Source organism: Galeopterus variegatus, unplaced genomic scaffold (assembly GCF_000696425.1).
Source record: "Galeopterus variegatus unplaced genomic scaffold, G_variegatus-3.0.2 Scaffold5477, whole genome shotgun sequence".
Classification (NCBI taxonomy): domain Eukaryota; kingdom Metazoa; phylum Chordata; class Mammalia; order Dermoptera; family Cynocephalidae; genus Galeopterus; species Galeopterus variegatus.
Window position 1 is genome coordinate 103,806 of NW_007731588.1, and position 12,280 is coordinate 116,085.

The 12,280-nt window shown below is 40.7% G+C and overlaps 1 protein-coding gene across 1 annotated transcript in view; it reads left to right on the forward strand.

Moving 5' to 3' along the window:
- Positions 1-12,280, forward strand: part of MBOAT1 (membrane bound O-acyltransferase domain containing 1) — a gene marked incomplete at its 3' end in the record, with an annotated part of 96,880 nt that overhangs the window by 48,485 nt on the left and 36,115 nt on the right. Inside the window, exons 2-3 of the mRNA XM_008589491.1 lie at positions 7,706-7,851; positions 8,937-9,014. Coding sequence (XP_008587713.1) covers positions 7,706-7,851; positions 8,937-9,014 — 224 coding nt within the window. The remainder of the gene's footprint in view (positions 1-7,705; positions 7,852-8,936; positions 9,015-12,280) is intronic.

The window sequence follows — 12,280 nt, forward strand, 5'->3', positions numbered from 1 at the left end:
TGGTGTCGCCCGCACCGCGCTCAGCCAGTGAGCGCACCGGTCATCCCTATATAGGATCCGAGCCCGTGGCGGAAGTCAGTGTGAAATCCCGAGTGCGCCATGGGGCTGGCCCCCAAATATATTTTTTAACAATATCACAATGGGTATATTTGTGGATTTTTTTAAGTATAGAAAAAATTTTTAAAGAATATATTCTGATCTGCTAAGGAGGAGGGCAGATGGTTGGTGTAGAAGGGTGGGGATGAAGGGACTGAGCATTTTCATGTACACCTCTGTATTGTTCAATGTGTTAAAATGAGCTTTTACTAATTTTATAATAAAATGAAATTAGGTAAAAAAAAAAAAACTCTTTGGCTTCTTTCAATTGACTGCCTTTGGATGTAGTTTTACTTTATGTCTCGAAGAAGTACCCAAAGTTCTTACAACATTTGTTCAGTCTTGGGAATATATGATATTTGCTTGATTAGCTTGGATGGCTTTCACCCATTCTATATGGACAGATTGTTTTTCCTATTCATTTTTAAACCTTTGAAAAGTTAGGTATGCAACATGCTACGCCTTTCTCGTTGTCAGGTCAGAAAGCAGGGTGTATGGAGCGGCACGGCAGTGTTAGAGCTACAAAATGCAGTCACAGTTTGTCAGCCAGCACATACGGACAGTCCATGAAAAAAGTTTCAATCCATAAAGATGCCATAGTTCACATTGGACATGTAGTTTTGCATCCATTGATATAGTGGAAGCAGATCTGTCTGTAAAGTCAGGAAACTCTGGCCATGGTAGCCTTTTCCCTCTGTGGACCAGTTTCCTTACCCACAAAATGAAGAGCTTGGACCCAGATGATTATGGATTGTCACAGATTCTCTTGTCTATTTTATGCCTGATTAAAAATCTTTCATCACTCTAATATATGCTCACCAAACTGCCTCTTACTTCTCAATTAGCATCATGATGAGTTAAAGCTGTGGATCTGAGCCCTGGCTGCATATTTTAATTACTGGGAACTTCAAAAAAATTTTAAAAGGATGCCTGTCCCCTGCCCCCCCCAACTCACCCCCCAGGTCTGATCTGGAGTGGGGCCTAATATCAGACGCTTTAATTTTACTTTTTTAGAATATAGCTCCCTGGTTGACTCCAGGGTTCAGTGTTGAGAGCCATTTTCTGACTTTACAGTTTGTAGCTAACCTCATACTTGTGGAGCTTTATAGTTTACAGAGAACTTTCATATCCCATTTAGTGCCCACTCCAATCTTATGGAGTAGATGTTATTATCCCATGTAACCTTATAAGTGGTGGTAGTCTCTCAGTTGAGGTAACTTTTTATTATGGCACCAGACTGAGAGAAGGTGACTCCAGGCTCAGCTGGGTGAACCTGGGTCACAAGAAAAATTTCAGGTTTCACAATTACATGTATATATATACACACACACGCACATACACGCTATATATGTATGAATACACATACATTCCATATTAAATATATGTTTATATTATAGATACATTTTATATATACACATTGTATACATTAGATATTAAATATATGTATATATTATACTGTAATATACACATATTTAATACAATGGTACTTCAAAAAGTTGGTGGAAAAATAGAATTAAATGGTAATATGAATCTTTCCATGAAGTTTTTGAAGTACCCTGGTATTAAATATACATATGTATGTATAATTATATGTACACATTATACACACACACACACACACACGCATGCACATGCATACATGTGCTGGTGGTGATCTTTATCTTGTATGAAACTTGACATACCCATGCCCCAGTCAAGGTTATAAAGTTGCCCCAAACATTTCACTTCCTCATTCAGTGGTGTCCCTTTCCACAGTGTGCACCCCTCACCCCTCTGGAGGCCCAGGGTTCTTCACTCAGACTGTTATTCCCAGATGGGTCCATCTGGCCACCTGCACCCGCTTTACTTCCATCCCACATCCAAGGCTGGTGGGGAATCACTGGAACTCACTCGGGACCCGAGTCAGGACACCTGAGTTCTAGTCCTGACTCTGATGTTCAGAGGCTGTGTGATGCAGGCCAAGACACTTGTTACCTCTGGGCTCTGGTTTCCTCAACTGGAAAATGAGATGTTGGAATTTAGTGAGAGGGTTGAGTTAAGTGAACTACAGCGTACTGGCTAAGCAGATGGGCTCAGGGACTAGACTCCCTGGGTTTAAATTCCAGTGCTGCCAGTGAGTAGGTGTATGATTTTTGTGTAAATTTCTTAACCTCTCTGTGACTTAATTTCCTTATCTATAAAATGGACCCCTCAAAGAACCTCAAAGAGTTGTGAAAATAAAGGAGTTATACAGGCAAAAGGACTTAGGTCCTGGCATTTAGTCAGCACTGTAAATGCTAGCTGTTATTATATTAGCATTTGTAACTGGCAAATAATGAATTAACACTAATGGAGAAATCTTATTTCCAGAGGAGGTGGGGGACAGCATGTCTGTGGACAGCGTTTTTCAGGACTCCTAAATGGTCCTGAATTCTATACAGTCTTCCCTGCCTGCTGGGCCAAAGATTATATGGATATGACTTATGGGGTGGGAGGTAAGCTGCAGGCAGATCCTTAAAAGAGATCACATACATATTTCAGGGTTTTTCCTTGCCATGGCTAAAGAGAGAGCATAATCATCTCCCCTACCCCCTTATATCCACTGGAGTCAGTTTTAAAAAGGGTTTTCATTCTAAATCATAACTAATATATGTGGCAAGATATTTGCAGAATAAGGTAAGCTCAAAGTCTTCCTGTCCAGTTAAAACTCTGAGTATATAAGAATTCTTTCTCTGGGAATTAAGAGAGGGGTTATCTCATTCTAGAGGTTCTGATGACCTACTCTGAACTGGTAAGAAAGAGGCATGGTATGATGGTATGTAAGTGAGACAGAGAAAGAGAGAGAGAGAGAGAGAAAGAGAGAGAGAGAGAGAGAGAAAAAGAGAGAGAGAGAGAGAGAGAATTTATGCAAGCCACAAAGAACAGTTGTTGGGAGGATTTTCCACCCTAGCAGCCTACTTCACATCTCCCTTGTGCAGCACTGAGATCTGGAGAGGCAACTGCATGCAGGGACTAGGCATCTCAGTTTGACTTGTGGTGCTGCCCTACAGCTGAGTGTTGGGTGGCCATTGACATTGTGTCCAAGTTTCCTAGTAGGTCACTGAGGGTTGCTGAGAAGACAAAATGAGATAATAGATGGGAAGCATGCAGAGTAACAGCCAACAGTGTGGAGCCCCTGGCACATAATACATGCTCAATAAATGCTAATTATTATTATTGCTTTAAAACTTGTGTGTTTGAAACAAAGGCTGAAGGTTAGTGAACCTTTCAATATGGATAAACCCATTACAGGCTAATGAGCTGTAGACAGACTTGGGAGCAGGGAGGCAGGAGCAGGAGCTGGAGGCCCCTCTCAGGAGCTGTTTCAGTGGCTGAGTTACCTCCAGGTGGGTAGGAGGCTCCAGCTCGGACAGAGGCTCACAGCAACCACACAGCCTTTGCTTTGGTGCTTGCTCACGTTCCATGTGTAGCAGCAGAGAAAAGGAAGTCTGTTTCATTCCATGTGATTGAGTAAAGGGTTTTTGCCGAGCAGTGTTGTGGGCTGAACTGTGTTCCCCCAAAATTCAGATGTTGAAGTCCTAACCTCCAGTACCCCAGAATGTGACTGTATTTGGAGACAGGGCTTTAAAAGAAGTAATTCCTTTAAAATGAGGCTATTCGGGATGACCCTGATCCAGTCTGACTTGTGTCCTTGTAAGAAGAGGAGATGAAAACAGACACACAGAGAGAAGACCATGTGAAGACACAGGGAGAAGACGGCTATCTGCAAGCCAAGGAGAGAGGTCCCAGAAGAAACCAACCCTGCTGACACCTTGATCTTGGACTTCCAGCCTCCAGAACTGTGAGGAAGTAAATATCTGTTGTTTAAACCACTCAGTCTGTGGTACTTGGTTATAGCAGCCCTAGCAAATTAATACAGGTAGCTACTAAATTCCCCCTGGGTGATAATATTTCTGGGGAGGATGTTGGGAGTTGATTGAAGCAGTATAGTATAATGAATAAGTTCTCAGGCTAGCTTTTAAACCCTGGCTCTACTACCCACTAATTTTGTGACTTGCACATTGTGCTTAACCATTTTAGTTTGCATTTTCCTCCTATGTAAAGGGAGAATAAACTACTTCATAAGGTTGTTATAAGGCTTAAACGAGGCATTTGTGTAAGGTTGATCACTGTGCCTGACACATGGTAAGCACTCAATAAATGACATTTATTGTTAAGATGAGGTGAAATATCAATTAAGAAGGTTGTTTGGTTATAAATTGTGCACATTGATTATCAGTCAAATAATATTTGCTTATCCACAAGCTTGGAAAAAAATGGGCTCTTTACAGATTTAGAAACATTTCTTGCTGACATTCCAAGGAGTGTGGAATGAAAGTATAACAAGGATGTCTTTGAAAGTGCAAAGTAACCAAAGAATGTGGTACAGACACTTTCTGGTTTTGGTACAGAAAGGAATAGCATTGTTAGGACTCTTCCCCGGCCACACTTATTTGTAGGGGGCACTGTGTGGTGGAAGAATGGCTTGCCTTTAAATAAGGAATTGTTTAATTAGATAGGTTTATCTTGGAGCATATAAAGCAGTGTTGCTAAGAAAAACATTCCAGGCCTGGACAGTTGCCTGCACCTCACTGGTGAGCCACTGGCAAGCCACTGTAGTAGGGGTGATCATTCTGGACTATTAATATTTGCTGTTTGTTAAAAATAGCCTGTTTGCATCTCTTCATTAGAAGGAAGGCAACGTTTTTAGCTCCTGGCACAGTACATTTTTACATTGGAAGAATATGAAGGCCATGGAACAGAAATCCCTGAATAATGCCTTTTTAGAAGCACATTAGAATAGAAAGATTTAAGACATATTTGAAAATTGCAGCACAGTTTGATTGTGGTTGGGTGGAATAAGAAACCAAATACTTGGGTATGTGTTTTATTTGCTTGCAGTGACTTTGAAATCTTGCAAGAGTTGTGGAAATTGAGCTCTTGCTGAATCTGTGATGTGAGTCTTGCTTGTGTTGAGGAGTCTGATCAAAACAGCTGTGCTCTACTGTTTCCTTATGCATAAGGGCCCACACAGTACTGTCATTGTGGGGAGCATATTGTGGGATGTCACAAATGAAAGTGCAGCTTTCTTTGCTGCTGTGAAAGAAGTGGATCAGTAGAAAAGTAAAAACTTTGCACACGTTCCTTTTAAATGTGGAGTTTATTAAAGAGCATCATGGCATATATTTCAATTCTCTTTGGCCACCTGCCTTATTACTCTTGATATTTTGCTGCCTCTAAAAAGTATGTTTTTCTTTAAGATGAGATTTTTCTTTTTACATGTAGACCTCTTCCTAACTGCTCCCTAGGCTTTATTTGTAGTAGGTGCTAATAAATGCAACCCTGAGGATAGAGCAAGTAGAATTAAATAAGGATATCTTTCTGGGGGAAGAAGAGTTGGATACCAGCCAGAAGCATTATGAGTTTCTTAGAGTATCCCAGTTGTGTGTATGTGAGTATATGGGAAATTCCACATGGAATTTTATGATTCCAAATTGAGAAAAAAATTTACAAAAAAATTTGCCTAGATTCCATCCTAATATAATAGCTATATATTCAGTTTTATATGTTATCTTGGCCTTTTTCTATATGCCACTGTTTTTTTTCTTCTAGCATAGTTGTAAATATACATACCATTTTATACTTTTTCTATTAGTTACAGCGAATGCTTTTCATTTCATTACAGGTGCTTTAGAATGCCCATTTTTAATAATGCCATACTGTTCTATTGAGTGGGTTCACCACTGATTACTATCCCTCTATTTTCCTCTACTTAAGTTGCTTTTACTTCATTTTGTTTTGCAAATGATGCCTCAACATTTTTTTACAACATTTAGCTTTCTATCATCCAATGAATAAATTTCCAAGAGTCAGTCAAAAGTTACAGCTTGTAGAAAACACTACCATATTACTTTAGAAAAGGATGGTAATGCAGGTGCATTCTTCGGTTGTTTCATGGGTTGACCAGTATCTTTACTAGTGTTGAACTTTAGATTCCTCCTTCTTTTCGGTACTAGAAATAATGCTGAGGTGAATATTTTTCATGCAAATTTTTGTGCATATTTCCAATAGTGGCAATAATGATGGGTTTAAAATTTACAGCCACAGACACACTATGCCAAAAATGTAACTTTTTAGTTTCTCCTTACTAAATTTAACGTGGCTTTCAAGCTACATTGCCATTTTGGGGCAACTCACTTCCAGTGTGAGACTGGTTACGTAAAAGGGTTGTCACCTCTTCACCCGGGGCTGATCTAAGGCCTGAGGAGTTTACAGACCTTCCTGGCCTTGGGGAGGGCATCTGGTCCTGCCGTGGGGGCTGTGCTGGCCTCTGCTCAGGTGGAGCTTATCCTTGTGGTTTTGGTCGTGGCCTCTTGAGGCTGGATCTGCTGCCCCTGCAGCCCCTTCCATGGCTCAGGGTGGCAGGTTCACACTCAATGTTTTCCTCCCTCCAATTGCATGACCTTTTCAGGTCTGACAGCTCTCATCCTGCCTCTCTGCTCTTGCCAGAGCCTGTGAGGGGGCCCGTGGGGGGGCCTATAGGTGCCTCAGGTCTGTGTACTTCGTCATCCACTCAGCCTCCTAGAAGCATGCTGCCCTGCAGGGCTGGCCGCCTCCCGTAGCCATGCTCTGAGAAGCCAGGCAACCATCTCAGCTACTGGGATACCTTCATCATTCCTCCACACGTCCCTAGGGATCCCATCAGTTTCTGTAGTCATTGCTCCCAACCCTGTACCCGCATATCGAAGTTCTGTCTCCACTGAAACTGGGGACACCTCTTCTTCAGACTGCTGACCAAACTTTTTATCTCCTATTAAATTAAAATACAGACAAGTAGCCCTTTCATCATTCAGAGTTTTTCTTCCTTCCATAATTATGGAAACTCTTTGTGTTAATTTCTTCAGCTTTGCTTTTGATTTAGGAAGACAAGCTTTTAGAACTAAACAGAAAAAAATCTGTCTCCAATTTCTGGAAACTGCTTTGACTTTCAGATTTGTCTGTGCTTTAGGTTTACAAAATTCTACTTAGGAGCTGGAAAACCCAGAGACAGACCCTTGATCCTAAGCTGTGTTGCTTCTCCCTTCGGAAGAAAGGACACAGGAGACTTTGCTGTCTGAATGTTGGGTGGGAGAGGGAAGCTGTACAAGGCAGGTAGGGAGGAGTCAGGGAACAGCATATGATCAATTTGGAGAAAGATTTGATTTCTTAAGTCCCAAACCAGGAACTCTTTTGCCAAATGTTACATCTCTAAATGGACACATTTTTTCCTCTGGGTAGTTCTGGACATAAGAAAAGAGACCCGGCAATCAGACCTCAGTGCTTTGGCCCTTTACCTAAGAGCCCCTGCTTGTGGGTGGGAAAGCACTCTTGCTGGTGTTAAAGGGTTGGAGAAGGAACTGCTGGGTTTGTCACTTCTAATATGATATGGGCCAACGGTTATCCCTTCCATCTTTTACACCTCTTCCAAACAGATGCTCTGCTGGGGACCAAATCTAAGTCTGCGATGCATCTTGATGTGGAATGTGATAAAATGAGAGCAAATTCACACACGGGTGAAACAGTAAATGTTTCTGTTCCCTTTCCCCTGCAGGTGAATTTCGTGGCTTGCCAGCTGTTTGCTTTGTTTGCTGCTTTCTGGTTTCGCATCTACTTAAGTCCTGGTAAATCCAGTTCTGATGTCCGGCATGCATTTGCCACCATTTTTGGCATCTACTTTGTTATCTTTTGTTTTGGCTGGTGAGTATGAGCCTCATAAATTCTAATATTTATCATTTGGATGTTTGGTGGCAATATTCTTGGCATTGCAGTAAGGTAAGAAATATATGGTATTGCAAAATACCATATTGCAAAATATGTATTGTAAAATTTTGTAATATTGTAAAATATTGTAAAAATCTTACCATAAAATAATGTGGATCACCAAGGGGCAGGAGGAATCTCTATATTTACCATAAGTACCTGGAATCAATAACTGACTATCCATTGGAAGTCAATGCAATGAATTTTTTCTTAAAATTAGTCTTCTACAGATCTGAACTCCCCACCCCTGCTTTGTAAATGGGATGCTATAGGTTTAATTTTTCCCAGCGAGGAACTTTTTGCTAATAATGGTAGCTATTGGTGTATTTCTTGCATTACTGCTAGAGACATAGCTGTTAGTCCTACATCTCGTCAGAACAGAACAATAGTTTCAGTGAAGGTCTTAGGGAATGTGAGTCATGCTATAGCAGAGAAAGCCCGTAGACTGGACTTAACCTATACTAGGTAAGCTGGGCAAATTCCCAGGGATTGGCACTTCTAGGGAAGAAGCTTTAGGAGCAACATTTCTAGAAGTACAAACTAAGAAAATTAGTGAATTTGTTCAAGGAATTGTACTAGAATACTGCTCCTTCTCCTCGAAGAAAAATTAGAGAAAGGATAAGTGTTTTAAATCAGCCACCAGGTAAAGGTCTTGGTATCTGGGGAAGCCCAGTTTTGGTACTGATACTTTAAAATGTAAAACAATAAAGTTCTGGAGAAAGAACTCTTCTCTCTGGACTCTAAATTGCATATATGAAAAATGTAGAAGCTTTCCATTTATGGATGCCTGATATTACTAGTGCTGCAGATGGCAGACTATGCCATGATTTTTTGGTGTCATTTCAAGATATAGCATATTAATTGCATAGAACAAAAATATTTGATTTATTTTCTCTCACATAAACATGGGGTAACTGATCACTTACTTCTTAGAGGGGGTGGAGGTAGGGTAGCAGTATGGGTGGCCAAAAGGTATGTTAATATGAAATACATTCCATGTCCCCTGCCATTATGTCTTAAAGGTACTCTGTGCATCTTTTTGTGCTGGTGTTATTGTGCTATGGAATCATGGTCACTGCAAGTGTATCCAATATTCACAGGTAAGACCTTGGGAATGAATAATGCAATAAGGTTTTTTGTGATCTTTGAAATGTATTTCCAGAGTAAAGATGCACCTTCCCCATTTGCCACAAGTGGAGTATCCTGAGTTCTCTAGGATATCACATGGAGGGATGGAGAGCCCTAAATGCTGGGAGTCTTCCTAGAAGGCTTTATGAAAAAGGTGGGATGTAAACTGGGCCTCAGGTGAGAGAGAGTATATCAGCATCAGGCAGCTCTCTTTGTGGTAGCCCCAAACTGCAAACAGCCCAAATGTTCACAATGGGATACTACTCAGCAAGAAAAAGGAACGAATGATTTATTTACACATGGCAATATTGTGGATGAATTGCAAAATAAAGATGCTGACTGAAGGAAGCCACACGAATTCTATTCTAGAAAATGCAAATGAATCTATAGTGACAGAAGATAGGAGGTTCCCGGGGGGTGACCTGGTGCAGGGAGATGTGGAAAGGATCACCAAGGGGCAGGAGGAAACTTTTTTGGGGTAAAGGATATGTCCATTATCTTGAATTCGATGATGGTTTCTCGGTGTTTACATATGCCAAAACTTATTAAACTGCATATTTTAAATACACGCAATAAAGCTGTTAAAAAGGAAGAAATATTTTTGGATGAAATATTATTTATGATGTTTTGATTTCATAGTACAGAAGTCATGTAATTCTACCTTGAAGGCTCCATGGTTGGATAATCAACCGGGATACCTGGGGTATCTGTTTTGCATTGTCTCTGTTTCCCATGGTCTTTCCGAACACTCAGTATTATCTCTGCATTTCAGGAACACTGGAATGTAAACTCTCTGGAAACAAAGACCTTTGTCTTGTTCATTGTTGTATCCTCTAAGCCTAGAACAATATCTGTTGTAAGTCAGGGCTCAATAAATATTTATNAAAAAAAAAAAATCCAAAGTTATTTCCTATCGGCTCAGGGAAAGCGTGCTAGCCAGGAAATCTGGGTCCTCCTAGCAGCGTGAGTTCGGACAAGTCATGCAGCTTCTCTGTACATCAGATTTCCTGCTTATAAAATGAGGAGTTTGTAGTAGTTTGAACGTAAGTTCTCTTCAAGACCGTGCTTTCATGATTCTTTGTAAATTGCTCTCCTTTCCCTCCACTGAGCCAGTAGTGAGAGTTCTGTCATATCTCTGGGAAGAGGAGGGGGAAGGTCAACATTTGCTGCCCTAGAGAATTAATCCGTTTCTGGACTGATTGCTGTTCAGGATTTGTTTAGAGAGTTCTTGGGAGTACCACCTCTGTGTCCTTCCCGAGCAGCGATGTTGGGCAGAAGTGACAGGCATCAGTTGACCTTATTATGTGAACCAACCGGAGGAGAACACAGTTCGTATCTCCTAGGATGGAGGCCTTATGTGAGAACTCAGTGATGTACTTATCAATTCTGGAATCTCCGCTTTGTGCCAAGTCCCAGGCCAAGCTCTTTTTAATATATCATATTTCATTATTTTTAATACATAAACTATTATTTAATATATCATTTAGTATATTATTTCATATTTCATTTCGTTATTTCAAATATATTCTTTCTAGGACAACTCTAAGGGCTATAATTTTTTTTNCCGTTGAGGACACAGGGGACCTAGCAGGGGTGCTGTATTTGAAATGGTCCTGAAAGAATCTGTCTTTTGAATCTGCCTTGAACCGGTTGGAGAAAGGGAGCAGGTGCTGGAGACAACAGGCCTTCCTCCATTCTGCCCTGACTTTGACTCTTAAGGGAGTTTTTTCTTAGTCATTTTGTTGACCATCTTCCTGGTTTGGAAAGGGTTCAGGATGAACCCAAGGAAGGGGGAAATTGTTTGTTTAGTAACTGTTTGCAGATAATGTTAGAGCACTTAAAATTATGCAGTGTTTTAGAGTTAAAGGAACTCCTTCACACTTGGTATCTGGCTATTCCTTGTTACTAAGTGAATTTTTATCCTCCCTGCTTTACTATTTCTTATTTCTTAGGTCAACGTAGTCTTCCTGAGTTATTTTAATGTGAATATGTGAATTTCAATATAATTTAATATCAGAATATACATCTTCCCTGTTTTATGACACATGTTTTAAAGTTACACCTTCTGAATTTGTGTCTGTATCTGATGGGCTACTAAACCAAAATGTGTGATGTGTTTATTTCAGTTCATTTCAACTGACAGTAATTGAACCCTCCCTATGTGTCAAGCAAAGGTTGGGATGCTCAAGGTTACAATGAGTTGGGGAAATAGACACACACATAAATAATTTTAATATTGTGGTTATGTATGTTAGCATGTAGTACTAGAGAAATACAGACAGTGGAGCATTGAATTGTGCTGGGGATGGGAGAGCAGGAGATAGGGTGGGCTAGATGGAGCAAGACTGAGCCAGGTGACATGGAAGAGATGACATTGGATCTGAGCCTTATCTGATAACTAGGCAGGTTCCAGATTGACTGTAGGATGGAGAATGGAGTTGTAGGCAGAGAAAGGAGAAGAAAGACATCTGGCCTGAAATACAGGATGTAGTTGTGGAATGTGTGCAGTCCAGTGTAGTTTAAACATAAGGTGGACATGGAGCATGGCTGGAGACGAGTCCAGAAAGGCAAAGTCGAACTCGGTGTGTGAAGCTCCTTGCACACTGTGCTCAGGAGTTTTGATTTGACTGGATAGTGGGATCCATTGGAGACATCTAACAAGAGAAGTATTCATGTAGTTGCTTCATTTGACACACAATAGTAGAGGGACAAGGGACACGGTGAACAAAACATACATGACCATCTTTGCCTTCATGGAGCTTACAGTTTGCTAAGAGAGACCGTAGTTAATCACATTGTCTTAGCTCAGGCTGCTATAACAAAGTGCCATAGACTGTGTGGCTTAAAACAACAGAAATTTACTTCTTAGTTCTGGAGGCTGGAAGTCCAAGATCAGGGTGCCCATATGTTGTGGTGAGGGCCCCCTTCTGGGTTGCAGACTGCCACCTTCCTGTGTCCTCATGTGACAGAGAGAGAGTGAGGGAGTTCTCTGGGGTCTCTTTTATAAGGGTGCTAATCCCAGTCATGAGGGCTTCACCCTTATGACCTAATTATCTCCCAAAGGACCACCTCCTGACAACGTCACATTGGGGGTTAGGATTTCAACATATGAATTTTGGGGAGACATAAACATTCAGTCCATTGCACAGATTATGACATATATTTATAATTATAAATTGATGAATGTTATAAATGACAGGAGTACTTATATAAGGACACATGTGTTGCTAGTCTTTAC